Below are 23,013 nucleotides of genomic sequence, written 5' to 3' on the forward strand. Positions count from 1 at the left end.
TGAAAACTTAGCTAATGTAAAAATAGCTTTTTCACATGTCAAACTTCAATGCAAAGCCGACATGTATCAGTTAGATTGCGTTACAGTATATGCATATGTGCAATATATAGAGGGAGATTATAAGATGCGGGTTACATCTGGAGAGGATGCAAAAGAAAACCCAACAAATTTGTTCAGAAAAAGACCAAAAAGAGTTTTAAAACCCTGAATCCAAGCATGAACTTTTACCTCACTTGCTTCAGTTCTCACCCACCGGCTCTGTGAAATACTGCTAAAACACACACAGCGACCCACTGCTGCAACGATTGCAGTAATGAAACAGGGGAGAGAAGTGTGTGTGTATGTGTGTCTGTGTGTGTGTGTGTGTGTGTGTGTGTGTGTGTGTAACCGCCTGTAGAACCGTCTCCATATCTCTGTTCAGATGTGCCCATCATCTTAAAACAGCGTTCGCTGCTCGGAGCGATGCTGACTGAGAGAAAAAATGATGTCTAGAGGACAAATATGGCCCGTAAATAATTAATCACATCCGCTCTCCGTCACTCCTTGGATTCTCCTAGACTTGATCCGGCTTGCTTTATCTCCATGTCCCTTGATATAAAAAACACACATACTTGCCCTCGAAACACACACTGCATGAAGCAGAGAGCCCTCTCCTGATGGACTGTCATTCAAAACCTACGAGTCCTACGAGTGTACAATATAAAGAAGTTTAAATCAATACAACATTTCTTTTCCTTCAGTTTGAAAACAAGCATTATTTATGTATTGCATTATTTACAGCAATGCACTTACAAAGGAAGGCTCTTAGGAATTGCAACAAGATAAGCGTTAAAATATTGTTTCAAAAGATTAGCTCCAAGACTAACAAAATAGTACGTGACTAACACCTCTAAAAGCCCATTCACACCAAAGACAATAACTGTAACGATAAAGACAATCGTATAAAAGATGAGCAGAGAGGGAGATGAGTCCACACCACAACTATAACGATAATGGCACAGAAAAACTACCATTGGAATGACTTACAGAACTGATGAACGATAAAAACATTGACAGCCAATCAGAATCCACCATGCTTTAAGAGCTCGAGCATTTAAAGTGACAGACGACAAATCCTGCAGAGTTTTATCATTCGTTGGTGTGGATGCTAAAATAGTTATGGATATCTTTATAGCTATTGTTCTTGGTGTGAACGGGCCTTAAGACCAATCTTATACAATATTTCAACTACTGTTATGAACATGTTGGTAACCCCAGAGTTTTTTCCACAATACACACAAGAATACCAGAGAGATACCATTTACCAAGTAATCAAGGTTTAGCTGGTTAGCATGCTTAGTTTGCCCCTGCTGGTAGATATTATAACTACACCATTATGTTGCTATTTAAAATCTAGACCGCCAGTGAAAAATAGCGGTGCATTTCAAATAAATAAATCATATAAATAAATAGTATTAATAATAAATATGCAAGCTTTTTTTTAATTCCACCTTTTGTAAATTTTAGTTTTTAAGCTCTCAAAATTAAAATAGCAGCACACTGATAACTGATTAACAACATAACAAACTGATCTACCTGATATTTGATTACAGCACATCTTTCTCTCAGTACTAAGACGGACTGTATTCTGCTTCAGGTGTTATAGACCCCTTTATTGTTCCACCCATTGGAATTATATTGAGAATGCATGCATAAACAGACATTCATCAAGACAAGTAATCCCACTGCTAAACGGAAGATTGAGACAAACTAAACTGCTCAAATAATATCAACACACATACAAGATCCACGCTTTGAATCCCACTGGAATGCCTCACATCCTAGACTTCCACTGTAAATTTTGTTTGTTTTGACAAACTGAGGGATGAGTCAATATTTTACAACACAGATGTTGTTTTGCACATTCCATTAAGAGCCAGTTGTGCTATTGTGCACCGGGTTGAGTATGACTGATAATTTATTCTGAAGATTAAAAAATGATGATTTCAAGTTTACGCTAAAAAAAAAAACACACACACGTATGCAACTTATGTTGCATGCAAAACTGGCTGGGTTTTAAACTGTAGTAAAACCCAACAAGCAGTGGTCAGGAAACACTAGCCATGTGTTCTGCAATCTGAGGTTATAAACCAAACAAATTAAATATCTGGGGTTAACCACACTGCAGTCTCTGCTGTCATCAAAATGAAATGCTCCCTCCCTATACCCTTAAATAGAGTATATTTGAGGGGAGAGTCATTTGTATTGGTGTCCGAAACCATAGTGGACGTTATCTTGTGAAACTATTCAATTCCACAAAGACAACTGAAGTGCGCTCAATAGCTAGAGAATACCCATAATGCACTGTGGGAGTTGTGTCGAATGAATTCCCACTTCTCGCCAGAAGATGGCGCTCGCAACTGAATCATCCATCCATTTCTAAAACCGCTGGTCCATTGTGGGTACAGCGTAATATCATACAGGCATACATTTCTTTTTAATTGATTCTAGGGCTGGGCGGTAAAACGATAACGATAATTATCGCGATATAATTTTTCTCGATAAAACGATATCAAGAGTTCGATAAATGTTCGATAATGTTTATGCGCCAAAATCGGAACGAAACTCATTTAAACCGCGCGCCACATGGTCCATTTATCCGCTCGGCTCAAAGTCCAAAAGGCAGCGCGAGCGCGAGCTCACTAGAGCAGATGTGTTTACTCTGATCGGCCTCGGTCAGGAGATCCAGTGAGAAGCGCTTGAATTCAGCGAAGAACACAAATGTCTCAGTGATTTAAACCAGTTTAAAGGCAGATGAAACAGCGCTGACAAACAGGAGAAACACTGCGCAACGATCAAGTCTGAAGGCTTTTCCGTCTACAAATTCCCATCATTTAGGCTACCATGGATTTACTGTAACGTTATCCAAATAATATTAACTGCACCATGAAATGTGGGATATACATATTGAATTGTATTATATTATTAATGTAGACAATGTATTAAGGACTAACGGAATATAATTACAGTATTTAATAATGTATTTAGGCTATTGCTTTTCATACAAATACCATAGAAACCATAAAGTTACATTTTGCCATGATAGTGAGGTGCTACAGGCTATGCCTGGTTTCATCTGTGGTTAGCATGATCTAAATGCATGATACTGGATGACCAATGTTTTAATTTTAATAAAACTCACAGTCAGAATATTACATTTTACCAAATACAAATTAGCACATGCAGAAACTAAGAAATACATTTTTCTATTAAGATATTTATTTTGTTAAGGAAAAATGACAAATGTTTGAATGTTCTACCTCAGATTTGTGAAATGTTCGCCTGTTCGGCAAGTGTCTGTTCGCCCTCTCCTCGGGCGGCTGCGAACAGTGTGAGGACTTGCCGATGTCGACCCTGCGGGCTCGACTCGCCATGTTTGACGATCCTCCACCTTCCCCGGCTGCCTCTTCAGGGCCGCGTAAGAAGAAACGCCGCTCTCAAAGGCCTCCAGAGCCGGTGGTTATAGCTGAGCGCTCGCCGGAGCCCCTCCCGCGAGCCTCGCTTTCTCCTTCTCCCCCGCCCTTCACCGACGCGCAGCGGCCGGCTACTGCCCGCACTGCCGTCGCCTCAGGGGATGAAGCAGATGACGCCGCTGACAGCTGCTCTCTGCTTGCTTCGGACAGCGAGGAGTGGTCGGGCTCTCACCGCTCCGCCTCCTCGACTCCTGAGTCTGGCAGGTCCCGCTCCAGTGTCGACGCGGAGCTTATCCGCCTCCTCACCAAAGCGGTCGACCGACTGGGGTTGGACTGGTCCCCACCCAAGGAGCCCGCGCCTAACCGACTCGACGGGTGTTTTCTGCCTAGCCGCCGCCAAGCGCCAGCCTCTAGGTCAGCACCCTTCCTGCCTGAGCTCCACCAGGAGCTGTCGAAGTCGTGGAACGCGCCCTTCTCCGCTAGACTCCGCTCGTCTGTCTCCTCGGCTCTCTCCCAGGTGGACGGGGCCGCCGAGAAAGGCTATACCGGCATCCCTTCCGTTGAGGAAGCGGTGGCAACGCACCTTTGCCCGCCGTCTGCTAGATGGCGCTCAAAGTCTGCCCTGCCGTCTAAAGCCTGCAGGACCACATCAGCTCTCGCCGGCCGCGCATTCGCCGCCTCCGGCCAAGCTGCTTCTGCCCTGCACTCGATGGCTGTTCTTCAGATCCTGCAAGCCGACCTCCTCCGCGAATTGGACGAGAAGGGCTCGGATCATACAGCCTTAACAGATCTGCGCAGCGCGACGGACCTTTCGCTCCGTGCTACTAAGACCGCTGCACAAGCCATCGGCAGATCTATGGCCGCGCTCACCGTCATCGACAGACACTTATGGTTGACGCTGGCGGATATGAGTGAGTCAGAACGCGCTGTCTTCCTCAACGCCCCGCTCTCGCCCACCGGCCTCTTCGGCCCTGCGGTCAGCGGGATTGTGGACCGCTTCTCTGAAGTGCAGAAGGCGTCGCAGGCTATGAATCTCTTCCTGCCTCGCCGCTCGAGCCCAGCCGCAGGCCGCTCTCAAGCTCAGCCTCCTGCGCGCAGCTCCACACAGCGCTCGTCTCGGCCACCAACCACTTCGCAGCGACGCCAGGGCGGCCGCCCTAGGTCGCGCTCGACCAGCCGTCACAGACCGCCGCCCCCCCGGGGTCCGCGTCCCAAGATAACGCTGAAGTCTGAGCCCGCGAAGTCCTCCTAGCACCCGCAGGGAGGAAGAGATGGCTGAGTCCCGCTGCGGCCGGACCGCCATCAAAACGCCCAGCTCTGTCAGTCCCCTCAGTGCAGGCTACTGCAGCAGCTTACACCGCAGCCAACGAGCCAGTAATACCACTCGCTCGCCTGCACACAAACGCCGTTTTTACGGCGGCCCAAATAAATCTCAGAAAGAGTGTAAATTCGGGCTTTCCGGCTCCGGCCGAAGGTGTTGTAAGTGTAGAAAATGTGCCCACTCCCACGTGCTCACTGCTTCACACAAACACGATCCCCATGGTAACGCGTTCAGAGCGCTCTCTCATAAAGCGGTCACACGCCGCTCGAGTAATAAGTGTAGTAAATGTGCCCACAACTCTGTGCTCACATCTACCTGTAACTCGCTCTGCCACTTGGTTACCCCGGGCAACAGCGGCTCAAGCCGAGGGTGTTATAAGTGTAGAAAATGTGCCCACTCCCATGTGCTCACTGCTTCACACAAACAGGGTCCCCATGGTAACGCGTACAGAGCGCTCTCTCATAAAGCGGTCGCAAGCCGCTCGAGTATTAAATGTAGGAAATGTGCCCACAACCTTGTGCTCACACCTACCCGCTGCTCGCTCTGCCAGCCAGTTACCTTGGGTCACGGATCCTCTAAAGCTCCCAAACACTGGCCGTGTCATAAGTGTAAACCCTGCGCCCGCTCACGAGCACGCGCACTCACTTGTAGACATGATAATCCCCACGCCTCTCTCGCGCCTGGGTTGTTTGACAGCAAATCACGCTCCATCCGATGGGACCGAGCTACTGAACGCTGTACAGTCGGCCAATACTGTTTACCAGCCCCCGTGTTCGAGCACCAGCGGCGCGCGCGCCGCGCCTTTCTCTCTGATACAGGCTCCCCATCCCGCGCAGCGCGGCGATCTGAGCCCAGAGACCATTCGACCCCTAGCTATGCATGCGGAAGCATGGGAAGCGATTCAGGGCGCGTCAGAATGGGTGCTGAAAACTATAAAACACAGCTATTCGCTTCAATTCGCTCGTCGCCCTCCGCGCTATACAGCACAGACGGAGACGAGAGTGAGTTCAGAAGCGGCGCACTTGCTTCAAGCAGAAATAGCGAAGCTGCTGCGCAAAGGGGCTATAGAACAGGTTCATCCTTCTTTGAGCGAGTCGGGCTTTTACAGCCGCTACTTCCTCGTGCCCAAGAAGGACGGAGCGTTCAGACCTATTTTAGATCTGAGACATCTGAACAAAGCCCTCATGAGACGGCCGTTCAAGATGATCACAACCAGAAAAATCCTCGCGCAGATTCGCCCAGGAGACTGGTTTATCTCTCTCGATCTAAAAGACGCATACTTTCAGATCCAGATAACTCCCCGTCACAGGCCATTCTTGAGATTCGCCTTCGAGGGTCGAGTATATCAGTACACAGTCCTGCCGTTCGGCCTGTCTTTGGCACCCCGTACATTTACGAAATGCATGGACACGGCCCTCGCTCCCCTGAGGAAACAGGGAATGCGAATACTGAATTATCTGGACGATTGGCTTATTCTAGCGCAGTCAGAGACGGAACTTGTGTCTCACAGAACAGCGCTTCTCAGCCATCTGGAGGAGCTGGGTCTCTCGGTCAACTGGACCAAGAGCTCGCTATCACCCCGTCAGTCAATTTCCTTTCTTGGAATAGAACTGGACTCGGTGGCTATGACGGCCAGACTGCCGGAGCAGCGCGCGCGCCGCATCCGCCTTCTCGCCGCATCCCTCCAAATAGGCAGCCGGGTTCCGCTGAGGACATTCCAGCGTATCCTGGGGCATATGGCCTCAGCTGCAGCAGTGCTCCAGCTGGGTTTACTGCGCATGCGCCCGCTCCAACGCTGGCTGAAAATGCGCGTGCCCCACCAAGCCTGGGCGGCCGGCGGCTTGCGAGTCAGAGTGAATCAGGGATGCATTTCAGCCCTGCAGCCCTGGCTGGCAGCCGAATGGTATCACACAGGAGTGACTATGGGAGTGATTTCACACCGGAAAGTTGTCTCGACAGACGCTTCCAACCTAGGTTGGGGAGCGCTCTTCGAAGGCAGACCGGTCTATGGCCGCTGGTCAGACCAGGAGAATCTCCTACACATAAACTGTCTAGAGATGCTCGCGGTCGAGAAAGCGCTCAAACACTTCCTCCCATTCCTCCACGGTCACCATGTTCTAGTCCGTACGGACAATACATCGGTAGTGGCCTACGTGAATCACCAGGGCGGTGTCAGATCAAAGATGCTCTGCACCCTGGCGGAACGCCTCCTCGTGTGGGCTCAGCACTCTCTGCGCTCGCTGAGAGCCGCGCATGTGCCTGGCCACCTGAACGAGGGCCCCGACAGACTGTCCAGGGACAACGTTCCCCCTGGGGAGTGGTCTCTACACCCCCAAACAGTCCAGTCACTGTGGCGACGGTTCGGCAGAGCGAAAGTCGACCTTTTTGCGTCAAAAGACAACGCTCACTGCCCAGAGTTCTTCTCGAAGAACGAGGACGCGCTGGCCCAGATCTGGCCCAGCGGCCCGTTGTACGCTTTTCCCCCGGTCTCTCTGCTGCCTCAGGTCATCGAGAGAATCAGGGAAGCGCGCCACTCAGTGCTCCTCATAGCCCCATGCTGGGAGAACCAAGCTTGGTTCCCGGATCTAATACAGCTGGCAGACTCAGCCCCCTGGCCGATACCGGTGAGGAGAGACCTCCTCTCTCAAGCACGCGGATCGATATGGCATCCCCATCCAGAGCGCTGGTCTCTGCATGCGTGGAGCCTCAACGATTACACGCTAATCTGCCAGACGGGGTCATGAACACGATCATACAATCTAGAGCCCCCTCTACGAGGCGGCTCTACATGTCGAAATGGTCAGTGTTTAACACATGGTGCACTGCTATGGGGCTCGATCCACAGACATGTGGGGTATCGCGAGTACTGTGTTTCCTTCAAGAGCTACTGGACGCGGGCAGGTCCCCCTCCACGCTCAAAGTCTATGTTGCGGCCATTTCAGCGCTCTCGGTTTCTGAGCAGGGCCGCGCATTAGGAAGGAACGAGCTCGTCATCCGCTTCCTTAGGGGAGCCAGGAGGATGAACCCCCCGCGACCCCCCTCGGTTCCTATGTGGGATCTCTCTCTGGTCTTGGAGGCCCTGAGAGCGCATCCCTTCGAACCCTTGGAAACTGTGGATATGAAATACCTCACGCTCAAAACCGTTTTTCTGATAGCACTGTCGTCAGTCAAACGAGTGGGAGACCTTCACGCGTTATCTGTTAACGCCGCGTGCCTCGAGTTCGGACCTAATGACTCCAAAGTCATTCTCAGACCGAGGCATGGGTACGTTCCAAAAATTTTGGGCACTCCCTTCAGAGCACAGGTCATTTCCCTCTCAGCCCTGCCGACGCACGGCAGCGAGGCCGATAGTAATCTCCTCTGCCCGGTCAGGGCGTTGAGAAACTACATTTCACGGTCCGCCGCTTTCAGGCGCTCGGATCAGCTCTTTGTTTCGTTTGGTGGGCGCACCAAGGGTCTCGCCGCCTCGAAACACAGCCTGTCCAGATGGATAGTGGACGCTATTGCTGCTGCTTATGCGTCTAAAGACCTGCAGTGCCCATTGGGCGTTCGAGCTCATTCCACTAGAGGCATGGCCTCGTCGTGGGCATGGTCCAGCGGGATTCCCATTCATGACATTTGTGCAGCGGCAGGCTGGGCCTCCCCCTCCACGTTTGTTAGGTTTTACAACCTGGATGTTCCCGCCTTGCAGGCGAAAGTCTTATCAGTCTAAGTCTCGCGTATGCCAGCCCACTATCTGTGCGCGGGCTACGTTGTGTGATTTAGCTCTACTGGTTGAGCTGCACTATACAGGGAATTGGCAGTTAGGACCGGCCGTGCCGCTCCTAACCCCCTAGTGTGTGCTTATGTACGGCGCTAGCCCTCTTCGGGCTGCCCGGCTCTCCGCTATCACGTTCCCCGGGCTCTCCCTGGGACTCATTCAGTGGATGCTGGGCGCGCACGGCGTTGACAAGGGCGTTCCCGTAGCGTAAGCTAACTACGCAATACGAGAGAACCTCTCGTAAGAGAACGTTTCGGTTACTCACGTAACCTCTGTTCTCTCTAGAAGAGGGAACGAGTATTGCGTAGCCCGCCGTGCTCGCGCCACGAGCTCATTTCGCTTCATGCGACAGAAACCAGAGAAGCAGCCTCCGAGCCCTGTTTATATACGCTAAGCCACACCCCTTTTCGCGGGCTGTGACGCATTAAGCGCGCCAAGCGCGCTCATTGGTCGTGACGTCACGCCAAGGGCTCAGCGGTAGGCTGCTGCAGTTGCCGCAGGGCAGCCAATGGGCACGCTAGTTAGCTTGCCCTAGGTCTGCAGGCTGCCGCACTGCGTTGACAAGATTATAAAAATTAAGGATAATTTTTGGCTTCAGTATCTCGAGAAAGAAAGGCTTTCCCGTAGCGTAAGCTAACTACGCAATACTCGTTCCCTCTTCTAGAGAGAACAGAGGTTACGTGAGTAACCGAAACGTTTTCCCATGTCAGAGCTCAAGATAAATATTTTCTCATTACTACTGGAAATGCTAGTTTGCTAAGGATCAAATGATTATTTAACAGAAAGAACAAACTATGCAAAATCCGGCTGGATTTAAATATGCAAATGCTTAAGAGTCTATGATTGGATCATTATTGCAGTGATTATTATGTTTCTTGCATTGTTATATGTTTGACAACAGTTGCACCATTTGACGGAAATAACATCACAACAGTTTTTTCCATCAAGAAGTGCATAAATTTTTGGTCAAGATCTTGAATTGCCATTGGCCAAGAGTCCAGCACTCTGTAAAGTCTCCTCCAGCACATCCCAAAGACTTTCAATGAATTTAAGCTCTGGATTCATGTGTGAAAATGATTGTTCATTCTTTCACAATCTGAGCCTGATTTTGACATTGTCATCCTGGAATATGGCCATGATGGTCTTCCTACATGGTTGTTTAAGAAATGAAAAGCTACACACTCCGTCAGTTAGGGTTAGAAGAACTGTTACCAAACATGATAGAAACATAATAATCACTGCACTCAGTCTTTATTCACCCTTTTCTCATGGTTTCTCAATAGAATTAATAAAAGTATAGAATATAATAGTTCTAATAGGGGCTCATTGTAACGCAGTGTGACAACATGCCCCACCTGCGCAACTGGGATTTAAGCCCGGCTAGTGTCTTTTTATGGTTAGATCAGCATTAAAGAATTGTCTCAACTGTTAAATAACAGATATAAGATTAAAATAATATCAGATTTGTCTAATTTTAAATAAACATAAAAAAACAGAGATGAAAATTTAACTTTAGCTATGGTTAAATAAATGTTCAGTGATATCTTCCAAAGATTTTTTTTTCATTTTGGCGCAATTTTTCCTCTATATAGTGTTGATATGGCAACTAGTAAATACACTACGTTTCGTCATGCTGGCATGTGTGGAAAGCTGTGTTACAACTAGCCCCCCGTTAGTTTGTGCCCCGCTCACCCCATTTTTCTTGTTAAAATAATCATGCATTATTTTTTAAATATAAATGAAGAGTTTAAAAAAACAAAAATCAGTCACATTTAGAAGTGATAAAAATGGTAAAACATCTAAAAGCATCTAAAAGAAAATAGACACCTTGCCTTTTACATTCATATAAATGTAAAACTAATGTCTTCGAAAGTTTACATCCACACTGTTAAACGATCCCAAAGACATTTCTAAAAATGTAACATAAAAAAACACTCATTTTCTAAAAGCTGATTGACCTCAGAGCAACAGATCTGCTGTCTCTCCTGCGGTGAGATCTGATCCCGTTCCTCCGCACACTTGGAAAGGAATAATCCCTTCAGCTGGAAGATCCAGACAACACGCTGAGACAGAGCGGCAGGTTTTGCAGAAACGTGTGATTTCACGCTGTTTGCTAAACTCCACTGCAACATTCAGGTGTGTGTGGTGAGGCTGCGCTCCTCTGATGTCCCCGTGAGAAACCCCTCGCTGGGAGACCAGACGGGGAGTCTATAAAACAAACCCGCAGACTTATAATAACCAGACTTACCAATAAACATGCTCTCCATGGTCATCACGCGCACAGATCCGCGGCGTCCCCGCGCACCGCTGTCCTCAACAGTGAATCCATGATTTCATCTGTGCATGTGGGGAACTGCGACCACGAGGGTCTGTCTCTCTGTGTGAACTGAGATCTTCAGAGAAACTCCTCAGCTGTGTCTCAGAGCGAGCTGATCCTCTCCAGATGTAATCTGACTCCTGGAGAACGAGCCGATATCAGCGTCTCTAGCGGGAGTCAAGCCGCGGCTGCTCATTTGTTCTGTCTGAGTGTTCCTCGGGCACTTCTCTCTCTCTCTCTCTCTCTCTCTCTCTCTCTCTCTCTCTCTCTCTCTCTCTCTCTCTCTCTCTCTCTCTCTCTCTCTCTCTCTCTCTCTCTCTCTCTATCTCTCTCTCTCCAGTTATCTGGTGACGTCCTCAAATGCGATTCGTAAAGTAAACCAGATTTTCATTTCTAGCATAGTGTGTTAATTTATCTAAGAGAGTTTGACAGGGTGCTTTAACTGGTTTAGGGTTTTCGATGTGGTGTTGCTAGATGGCTATTAGGGTGTTCTATTACTAGTGTATTTTGCAAGGTTGTTGCTAGGGTGCTCCGGGCTGTTGCTATGGTGTTGTGGGTAGTTGCAGCAGTTGCTTACTGGAAAAAAAAAGGAACTCTCTCATGTCTCTGTGATCTTCTGCTCTTTAAATATGGCTCGGTCACTACAATGCAAGCCCCTTTCTGCTAGGGGAACAACAGTCTAAACTAAAAGTAAAGTAACAAATAAGAAAAAATATGATGCGTGCCGCGTGCGTAACAAATGAGCGGCAAGGGTTTTGTTGCTATGTTTAATACTTACAGTTAGGAGTTGGTTCATATTTTCTTTTATAGTTGTATGTATGTAAGATACTGCAGCAGGTGGAAAGTTTGGGGTGTGGCTAATGTAGCAGGCAGAGTTTGGGGGCGTGGCTACTGTAGCAGGCGGAGAGTTTGGGGAGTGGCTACTGTAGCAGGTGTAGAGTTTGGGGCGTGGCTACTGTAGCAGGAGGAGAGTTTGGGGCGTGGCTACTGTAGCAGGCAGAGTTTGGGGTTTAGCTTCTGTAGCAGGTGTAGAGTTTGGGGGCGTGGCTATTGTAGGAGGAGGAGAGTTTGGGGGTGTGGCTTCTGTAGGAGGATGAGAGTTTGGGGGCGTGGCTACTGTAGCAGGTGGAGAGTTTGGGGCATGGCTACTGTAGGAGGAGGAGAGTTTGGGGCGTGGCTACTGTAGCAAGTGGAGAGTTTGGGGTGTGGCTACTGTAGCAGGTGGAGAGTTTGGGGCGTGGCTACTGTAGCAGGCGGAGAGTTTGGGGCGTGGCTACTGTAGCAGGTGGAGAGTTTGGGGCGTGGCTACTGTAGCAGGAGGAGAGTTTGGGGCGTGGCTACTGTAGCAGGTGGAGAGTTTGGGGCGTGGCTACTGTAGCAGGTGGAGAGTTTGGGGCGTGCCTACTGTAGCAGGTGGAGAGTTTGGGGCGTGGCTACTGTAGCAGGAGGAGAGTTTGGGGCGTGGCTACTGTAGCAGGTGGAGAGTTTGGGGAGTGGCTACTGTAGCAGGAGGATAGTTTGGGGAGTGGCTACTGTAGCAGGCGGAGAGTTTGGGGCGTGGCTACTGTAGCAGGTGGAGAGTTTGGGGCGTGGCTACTGTAGCAGGAGGAGAGTTTGGGGCGTGGCTACTGTAGCAGGTGGAGAGTTTGGGGAGTGGCTACTGTAGCAGGAGGATAGTTTGGGGAGTGGCTACTGTAGCAGGCGGATAGTTTGGGGCGTGGCTACTGTTGCAGGCAGAGTTTGGGGCGTGGCTACTGTTGCAGGCAGAGTTTGGGGCATGGCTACTGTAGCAGATGGAGAGTTTGGGGCGTGGCTACTGTAGCAGGCAGAGTTTGGGGCGTGGCTACTGTAGCAGGCAGAGTTTGGGGCGTGGCTACTGTAGCAGGCAGAGAGTTTGGGGCGTGGCTACTGTAGAAGGCGGAGCCAGAGAGTGTTTAGCTGCTGTGGATCCATGACTGATGCGTTACATAGAAAATTCAGCTTCAGTTACAGGAGTGTAAGACAAAATTTACAGCATTTAGACCTTCAAAGATTAAACAGGTCATGAACACATTAAAGTGAACGGCATTGAGATCGCATAAGCGAACGCAATACTACAATACAACATCATGTACCTGTTCAGCAAGACAAATGTACCAGTTTATAATGTTTACATTGATGTGTCCAGTGTAAACAGCCTCAAAGATTAGTGGCATGCCATGTCAAAAAATGTATTTATTATAAGTGAGATGCTTGCGCTTGCACTAGACAGAGTTTTAGCCGACTCAATTGCTTACTCAACACACATAGCAACACAGCTAAAAGTACCTTTTATTGAAAGTAGCTCACTTCTACCTGTTGAGACATGCCTTCACAAGCACCCGTAAGAACTGTGATTGTGATGTTTGAGTTGGGGAGGCGTGATGCGCGAAAGGGGCGTTCGCAAGATATGCTAAACTACATCACTTTTAAGTATTAGCAATTAATAATAGTGATGCTGTCCTTAAACACCACTAATGTATTTTTTTTCTTTTATTCTAAAAATGCTAAAAGTTTTAGGTCATCATAATTAGTTTTAAATACGAACTATCATGTCTATGGTAGTACATTTAAATGAACAGGTACGCATGTGTAAGTGTGTCTTTAGCCCTATTCGGACGGGACTAGTGTAACATAAAGAGAGTGGGGTAAAGTAATAATTACCAGAGATTTTAGTCCCGTCCTAATGTGCATCTCAGTGATCATCACGGACGATGTCAGTAAAGATTACGGCGACTTTTACCCTCAGTAAAAAGGTCAGGAAAAATTACCTCAGGTAATACTAAAACCGTGCGAATAGATTCTTTTCAAGCATGGAGACGCTTGAAAAGCGTTCAGTTGCATTCTAGTCGCTGGGACGAGTCTGTGGCAAAACTCAAGTGTTTCACACACCATTCAGATCAGAAAGAAGATCGACAGCACTTGTTAGAGGCACGAAACATCTTTTAGAGTTAGGTAAGTGCCTATTACCAACACAATCCAATCTGAAGTTAATTAATACATCGTTTGACCGGACATAACTGTTTTATATATATAAATATAGGTTGTTTGTGCATGTGATATCAGGAAGCAGCGTAATACACACATGACGACAGGAGTGACCGCGATGCGCAAATCGAGTTACTCTCCCACTTCTGCTAGTTTTACTGAGATTTCTTATCCCGGGCGAATTGGCCATTACTATTACAGATGTCCTGTGGTAAAATTACATTACTCCATCTACCCTTGTAAAGTTAATCCCGTCCGAATGGGCCTTTTGTGAGACCATAGGAGAATATGTCATCCCGGACACAAAAACACACGTACACTTGACCTTGATTCCCCTCTTGGCTCTCTCTCAGATCTTTCCTTGATTGGTTCACTGTAATTCTATCTGAAGGTCAGGAGGAATTGACCGTTCGAAAGCCTCCCACACTTACTGCCTACAAATCAGAGGCTTTGCTTGCAAACAGCAAAACAAACATGCATGCAGTGAAAAACAGATCCTAACGCACTCTCGTCCACTCATAGAGTTCAAGAGAGAGGAAAAACAAAACACTGACAGCAACAAAACTCATTTCCTCTATGGGTTGTACAATACGCTCGCCTGCCGCTATAAGAGACGGCAGATATTTTGCATCATTGCACAGATGTTTTCAATTAATCCCGAATTCCCAATCGCTCCCGTGCCTCTCGTCCCGCCTCCATCCCGCTGCGAGTAAATACATTTATTCCGTATCTATAGTCACAGAGCCTCCACTCGTCCAGGCTGGCAAATGTGTTTTTTAACCTTGACTTGGAGGTGTCACTGCTGAGATAGTGCATTATTTGTCACCATGAATAGCATTTAACAGCAGCTGTGCCCACATGAGCCCATGGTGAACCACATGCGAAGTGCAGCATGGGAAACTTCATTAATCTCGCTGTCACTTTCGTGACGCTTTTCATTAGTTACGCTGCTATCTGATCAACTGGCAGTTTGTGGGAGGTTATGTGTGTTTCGAAGCTCTGACCAGTATCTGCGAAAGAGGAGCGATGATCTGGGAAGCAGAAGAGAGAGTGCTGTGCTCTTTCCCACAATGCACCATTCAACAGGGAATGCTCATGGTATTACTAGCTTAATGCTTAATGAATCCTGCTGTATATAGCCTAAAGCATTAGTATTTTTTTTAAAAAAATAAAAAAATAAAATACTTAATGAATCCTGCACAGTATATACATAAATCATTACTATTGTTTAATAAATAAATAAATAAACAAATAAGTAATAAATCCTGCTCATTATTAATGGTATTTACTATTTTTTAAATCAATAAATAAACAAATAATTAACACAGTATATACAAATAACACAGTATATATAGCATTTACTATTTTTTAATAAATAAACAATAAAAATAAACAAACAAACTGATTTTTGAATCTTGCACAATACAATGTTTAATATTTAAAAAATATATATATATTTAAATTAAAAAATGTTATTTTGCATTTTTTTGGGAACTCAATATGAACTTTAAAATATATTATCTGAACTACTATTTAAATTCATTTTTTCTCAGTAAAGTCTTACTATGACAGCCATTGACTCATTGTGTCTATTTCTTCTAAGGAAATGTAAGAGAAAAATATCAGTAAGTGACTTTTATCTAAGAAGTCTCATGAGCAATGAAAAAAAGCAACACTGGAGCAAAACAATCTGTCATATATCTATCCTTATAACATCACTAACCCTACTTTGCCTGCAAGGTGTAAACAAACACACACACACAAAAAATACCATTTTCATATACAAATTAAAAAATGACTCCACCAGCAGAAAAGGCCTCGGGTGAAGTCATTCTGCAGGAATAATACAGTGACCTGTTTGTCACCCCGTCAGGACGTCAGTCTATATGACTATATATTCTGACATAAGTGCATAAGGCATTTAATGACTGTTGCTGGTTGTGACTCTGGGCTATAATGGCTGGCGTGAGGCTCGACAGACGCCTACAGAAGCAGAGGTCGATGTGTCGTTCACATTTAAAGGAATGAATATGTGAAGAGAGGAGTTCCCATCAAACCCTCTTCACCACTGCAGGACGAGGATCAGAAGGCAAAGCAAGTCTATTTATATAGCAAATTTCAAACACAATGGTAATTCAAAGTGCTTTACATAGAAAAGGAGTTAAAATAGCCATAAAATAATCACAACATATGCATAAGAAATAAAAAATATCATGCATAAGAAGTAAAAATAACAATCGTATTTAACTAAAGGCTAAAATATATTTGTGACTCCCTGAATCACTAAATTTGTGGCTCGAGAACTTTGGTTGGAAACAGGTTGCAGAATTGCAATTAGAATTTGAATGCAAATTAAAATTCATGCGACTAATTTCGGCTAGAAACTAGAAAAGCTAAATTTGAAAAGAGAATCTTTGCATGCCAACATAACAAAGGCTTGTTTGAAAGTGTTGGAGGGGGGAAAAAGTTGTAAAAACTTAATGTTTTGAAGGTTTATAGACCGAGAATGATAGAATGATAGAGTGATAAAATGATAGCAGAAAAAAGGATAAATAGAATGAACGATAGATAGATAGATAGATAGATAGATAGATAGATAGATAGATAGATAGATAGATAGATAGATAGATAGATAGATAGATAGATAGATAGATAGATAGATAGATAGATAGATAGATAGATAGATAGATAGATAGATATTTTTAGATATTTCTTAAGTAAATAACCAAGTTTAATGCTTCAAATGTCTCTTAACAGAGCCTCTTATGGCATATTTCCTCAGTATGCATTGATAATCTTGTGATAACAACGTATTCTTGTGTTGACCCTTGTATTCACATGTCCAAGTATTCCCATAAAGTGCTTTTATTAAAAGCACATGTTCAGTGAGGTAACTGTACTGTGATACGGATCACGTTTCTCTCTGCATCACCTCCTCACTTCACTCATACAGCTCTCAGAGCAGAGATTAAACACGCTCCGGAGAACGCCGTCCTCCTCTACTCTCTCATGCCGCTCACTTTTAATAAGATTTTGCTGCGTGCAAATAGGTAGAGCGGTGAGAAAACAAGGACGTTATTTATTAGGGCTCAGAGAAGCGCTTCATATCATTGAGGCTCATAGAAGCGTTTGAACTTTCAACAGCAGTCGCACGGAAGATCTTATCAGAGTGCTAAATACTAAAAGTGTCTCAACATTTCCCAACTGCAGATCACTGACATTTAACCAAATGTGCTGAATCCAAAACATTAAGAGAAAAACACGAGACGTGTTTTCAAACTGTGACCCTGAACAACAATCAAAAGTATTAAAATTTGGCATGCAACTCATCCTGCAATCATTTACTATGGAAATTGCACACTACAAAACCAAAGCTTTAAAGGGGTCTTTTAAATATTGTATAATGTTTCCTGAGGAGCACTTATATTGTTACTATGATTTTTACATAAAATGGTCATAATTTAGAAATAAAAGGCCATTTCCTACCCTGATTGTAACGCTCTGTTGGAAGGGGCGTGTCTGCTGTGAGACTTCAGTGTAAACGCCCACTGCTGTGATTGGCTAACATCTTTGCATATGAAAAAAAAAAATGACATGTGGAACTCTCGAACACTTTTACTATGTTTTTACTACTACAGCTGTCGAAATTAACGAATCGCGAAAACTGTTGATTATAGAATTATATTTAGATCTACTCCCGTCGCATGAAAGGTTGCAGTGATGAGTCTCACTGTACACGAATCATTACATTATCAGAAATCACTGATCATGATGATGGGCATTAGAATTAACACAGTTACTTACATGTTGTGGCATTACTGTCGGATTCATATCTTGCAGTAAAGGTCTGTTTGCAAAGCCTGCGCCGAAATTGCGACTGATTTACCAAAGAATCCACAGTGAAATGCACCGAACAAACAGACATTCACATAGTTGAAAATAAATAAACACTTTCCCAGCATTAGGATCCTTTGGAAGGTAATGTTATTTTTAATTTAGTGATCCTGCATCTCAAAGAACGCATCTCTTCGAGATACAGGATCTCTTCTGTATCTCTTCTGTACCCAGCGGTGGATTAAGACTCTTTGGTGCCCTTGGGCACTGACACCTAGAGCTGCAAGTAGATTGCAAGTAGATTAAGTAAAGGACCAATCAGCCTTCATCTTCTATAGTTTTATCACAGAACTTTGTATTTAAGACAGTTTTTAGTATTTTAGTTTTTTTAAAGGTTTTTTTCTTTTCTTAGGAAATGTTATTCTGTAATAGCTTTTTGTTCTAAATGAGATTCTAACTGAAACTGCCATGGTTCCCAAACAGATAAGATAGGATTCTAAAGTTTCTGCAATACACCCCCAGAATATTAATAACCTGAGCAACTATCTGGAACACCCTAGCAACCACATTGTTAATGCACTAAAAACCACTCAGAAAAGCTAAGCAAGGCAAAAACCAAATCTCTTTAGCATCGACTTCTATACATTCTTCAGAAATTTTGTATTTTTTTAATGTTTCTGAATTTCTGAACTAAATTATTTATTATAAGCAGCGATAAATGATATATTTTATACAGTGAAATGGTAGAAAAAAAACATACTGAACATCAGTAATAAGTGACTGAGTTTGTTTTAATTCGAATTATAACTGGCCCGTCAAGCATTACGCAAGAACACACCATTTCCTTTCATGGAGAAGTCTCGGATGAGAGGAAAAAGATGAATGTAGCCAAACTCTACAGAGCCGTTTCCCAGCCGAACAGCTGATAATTAAACTCTTATGTGGGCCTGACATCATCTCCACTCCAGCATGTTCAACTCACGGACTACACCAGATGTCAAACAGGAAGAAATAAGCGCCCGTGGCAATAGCGCAGACTAATGTAAAGATATTTAAGAAGAAGTGCTGGGAATTATCACTGGAGGATCTGAACTTTTACACAACCACTTAGTTTTGGCAAATATCCTGGAAGTAAAGTAAAAAAGTAAGGAGGTCGTTCACACTGAATGTGTTGTGTTGAAAGCAGCAAGATGGACTGCAACGGACACATGATTAGGGCTGTCACTTTTGTGAAAAAATCCTGTTAGATTTTTGAGACATAAGTGTTCATTGAATCGATTGTAAAAATCGATTTTCCATGTCTAAAGACGTTTAAATTTTAAACGCCAAATAAAGGCAAATCAACAGACAACTAACAAGCATTAAGACGAACGTAAAGAGGGCGCGCCGCGCTTGAGACGCGCACAAGTCAGCAATAGTATTTCTGATGATTTATTGGCGTGAAGTTTTGTGCACAATGACAAACAGGAGAGCAATATTCTCGAAAAACAATAAGCAGAGTGGATTGCCATAACATCACTGAACAACATCACTGCAGGCTTCAACATGGCTGTGTTTACGATTAGAAATGTCAAACAAATTTCGACTATGCGATTGTAGCCCGTAGCCTGAATGTGTATGCATGAGACTGTCTGAATACCGGCAGAATTCACATTTTTGTAGTAAAAAGAGACACATAATGCAGAAGTATACTTTGCTGTTTTGTTTTCTGAATATATTTGATATATATATATATATATGTCTATGTGGTGTTTTTAATACACTTTAAGACAAACCATGTGTAAATTCATAAGTCGACAGCATTGCTGAGTATTTTCTCCTTAAAACTGCAGTGAACCAAAGACAGTCTCAAAAACACGCTTTGAAATCGCTGGTGTTTCTGACGTCACAAACCTTGTAACCAATCAGATCAACGTGTGATCGTCAACCAGTGGATCTCTGAGCTGAGTGAGTGAGTGGAGGCGGGGCTCATTTGCATATTCATAGAACCGCGTATACTAAATAAGGCAAGGGTGTCGAGTTACATTCAAGCTATTTTAAGGAAAAAACTGTCATTTTGGTGGTCAAAGATGAGTTTTAAGGGATACAATTATTGACTAAAGAGGAACTTTAAATAACCCATTAAACATTATAGTATTTCAAGTGTCACGTAAGACATTTCTCCTTATTTAGAACATTTTTTGGCATAAAGTGTTCTTTAAAACTGAGTCAAGAACCCTAGTGTTCTCTACAGAACCCTATTGAACTTCCTAAGAATTGAACTTCTAAGAGTGCAGGGACAGTATAGGTAGTTCACTTGGTTTTTGAACAAAGCATATGTACAATAATGCCAATTCCTGTATTGTTCCAACTGACTAGTTTGACGGCAACAGAATAAATGGCTGTAAAGTTAAGCAAACGAAAACAGTAAGTGCTGACAGAGATCAATATCCAGCATCTCGCTGTTTTAATCATCAGTGCGGAGCGGACGGTAACGCAGAACGAATTGGAAACTAATGTAATAAATCCAATAATCTCAAACGCCATCAGGCTCTTGTTTCTCTCTTTCCATATTTATAACCCACAGCTGTCTCACTCCCTTCAGTTTAGCCAATCGGCCGTTAATTGGGGGGTTTGGCGGCGAGTGAGTTTTTGCAAACATGAATCAGCTCGGTGACGGATCGGAAAGTACAGATGAAGCCGATCTCGGCGGTGGAGGCCATCGATTTCTGCCAGAGCTTCTTAAGCCTTCAGCACGCCGGGTCAATATGGATTTGATATATGCGAGTTTAAAACGAGCCGGGCCTCGGCGGAAACACACCGCAGACAGCAGAGTCAGCAGACGAAAAATTAAAATGACAAAGGTGGCTTTAGGATGCAGATATCGACTGGAGAGACGGGACAATGTTTGGCGAGTTTGTCTCGCTGATAATGTCTGTGCCAGAGGAAATAACACGGCCGTGCAAAACTCCTACAGGGAGCAAAACATTGTCTGTAATCACATTTCCCGGGAACGAGAGAGAGAGAAAGAGAAAGAGAGAGTGGGAAGAGGAATTAATTGAATCCTGTGGATACACACGGACGGGGGTGAGCTTTAGACGGGGCGAATACACACTATTGTAGAGAGACCATGTGCTCAGCGCACGGCCAAGTGATTCCTGTGCACTTCTGATTAGTCTTAAGACGCCAACCTCTTCAAACTTCAATTTATGGGCAGGTTCATTTCAGACACGCTGTTTAGTAGGTGATCATCGACGGGCCTGGCTGAGCCGCGTGGGCCTGATATTGAGCTTTCTAATGGATTTATGTACTCGCTCAGCATTTCACTCCATTAACATCATCATCACAGTCTGAACTGTGTTTATGCCTAGAGCTGGGCCAGCTCAAACACATCTTGATATTTTGAGTCTACTGACGAAATTCAGTATGCATGGATGGATGGTTATATGAACTGGAATGAAGCTCAGTCAATCAAATTCAAGGACCAGAAGTGATGTATAATTTTTTTTTTTTTTTTATCATTGTTGTTAATTGCATTAAATTAATACCTTAAATTGACGGCTAATAAAGATTGCCATTGTTGCATTCAAAACATTCAATGTAAGAACTAAACATGATTAAAAAAAATCTAATTTAAAAAATCAATGTTAGATCACTGTTTTTGGTTTTTGTTTTGTTTTTTCTCGAAAAGAAATTGATGCATTAAATTGACCAAACATGACAGTAAAGACAATTATAATGTCACAAAAGATTTCAATTTCAAATAAATGCTGTTCTTTTGAACTTTCTATTCATCAAAGAATCCTGAAAAAGTCACAGTTTTCACAAAATATTGAGCAGAAAAATGATTTTCAACATAAATAATATTATTATGATGGTTATGATAATAATAAGAAAAGATTATTGAGCAGCAAATCAACATGATTTCTGAAGAATCATGAGACTGGAGTAATGATGCTGAAAATTCATCTTTTATCGCAGAAATAAATTACATTTTACAATATATTCACATAGAAAACAGCCATTTGAAATTTCACCAATAATTCACAACATTACTGCAATTTTGATCTACAAAAAATGCAGCCTAAGGCGAGCAGAAGAATCTTTTAAAAACATAAATCTTCCTAATCCCCAACTTTGGAGCGGTGAGGTAACACGTTGATTCACTGTTCACAATGTTGCTTAATGTCACATTGCTCAGCCCTAGTTCTCACTTAACCTTCTGTACCACAATCAACATCAAACTTCTTTTACATCACGAGGCTTTATGATGTTTTTCAGGGACCGTCTCTAAAATTCTTGATGCCGTTCCAACGTCAAAGATCTTCCACAGAATATCCTCGCGTCCGTAAATTTAGCTGAACTCTCGAGCGCTCAAAAGCTCAAGGTTATTTACTGTTTTGTAACAGCTGTCTGTCATACAGCCGTTAATGCCAGGAAAGAATGTGCACATCGTCAACCTTTGACACTGAAAGCCCAATAAATCGGCAAGAAGCCACTGAACCCAAGATTGATGATCTTCTCCTTCCACATCTATTGTCCCGGCTACAGAAGGATGACTTTCATAAAGATGAAACTCTTCTGTAGAAGTTTGCAAAAGTAAAGTGTCTCTTGCTAAGGAAAAAACGATTCCGACGCCATTTGGTTCCTTTAACGAGTCTTTAACGTCTGCATTCTGTCACTGATCTGAGGCCGTCTTGATGCCCAATCTTCTTTTAAAAGTGACCCATATCCAATATCTGCATTTTATGGAAGATTGTTTCCGCCACAGATTAAAACATTTATAAGATAATTGCGACTTTTTATCTCTTTTTATCGCAATTGTGACTATATGCATTATATAAAGTCGCAATTGCGAGATATAAAGTCAGAATTGCACGAAATAAACTCACAATTCTGACTTTTTTCTTGTAATTGTGAGTTTTATATCTCGCAATTCTGACTTTATAACTCGCAATTGCGACTTTACTGTACATCACGCAATTCTGAGATAAAAAAAGTGACTGACCCGGAAAAGCTTAGGCAGAATATGAAGTTAAAAGGGCGATACTAGGTTATCATGTTATTCTTAACCACTTGCTTAACCAACAAATAGGTGTAATTTTAAAGCTAGAAGCTTGGCTTTACAGTGAATATATTGCCACTTTAAATGCTCAATTTTTAAATGCCGTCTTTTTATCGTTCATCAGCTGAAAATAAAAATTGTTCTGAAAGAAAAAATCTAGTTATCATCCTTTAGGCTTATTTATTAAACCAACGTTTTAGGCATCAGCCTTACTCAAGGTATGATGACTGAATCACTGACTGAATTAATTCCTGACTTAATCATTTAACCGAAGTCATT

The 23,013-nt window shown here is 44.0% G+C and overlaps 1 protein-coding gene across 6 annotated transcripts in view; it reads right to left on the reverse strand.

Moving 5' to 3' along the window:
* znf385d (zinc finger protein 385D) overlaps positions 1 to 23,013 on the reverse strand; it is a 284,480-nt gene that overhangs the window by 75,785 nt on the left and 185,682 nt on the right. The window contains exon 1 of one of the 6 annotated variants that reach the window (XM_081389156.1): positions 10,782 to 11,057. The exons of the other annotated variants lie outside the window; for them this stretch is intronic. Within the exon in view, the coding sequence (XP_081245282.1) occupies positions 10,782 to 10,806 (25 nt within the window). The 5' untranslated portion in view covers positions 10,807 to 11,057. Of the gene's footprint in view, positions 1 to 10,781; positions 11,058 to 23,013 lie in introns of those variants that run through there. 6 annotated transcript variants of the gene reach the window in all.

Source organism: Scardinius erythrophthalmus (assembly GCF_964197995.2).
Source record: "Scardinius erythrophthalmus genome assembly, chromosome: 16".
Classification (NCBI taxonomy): Eukaryota; Metazoa; Chordata; class Actinopteri; order Cypriniformes; family Leuciscidae; genus Scardinius; species Scardinius erythrophthalmus.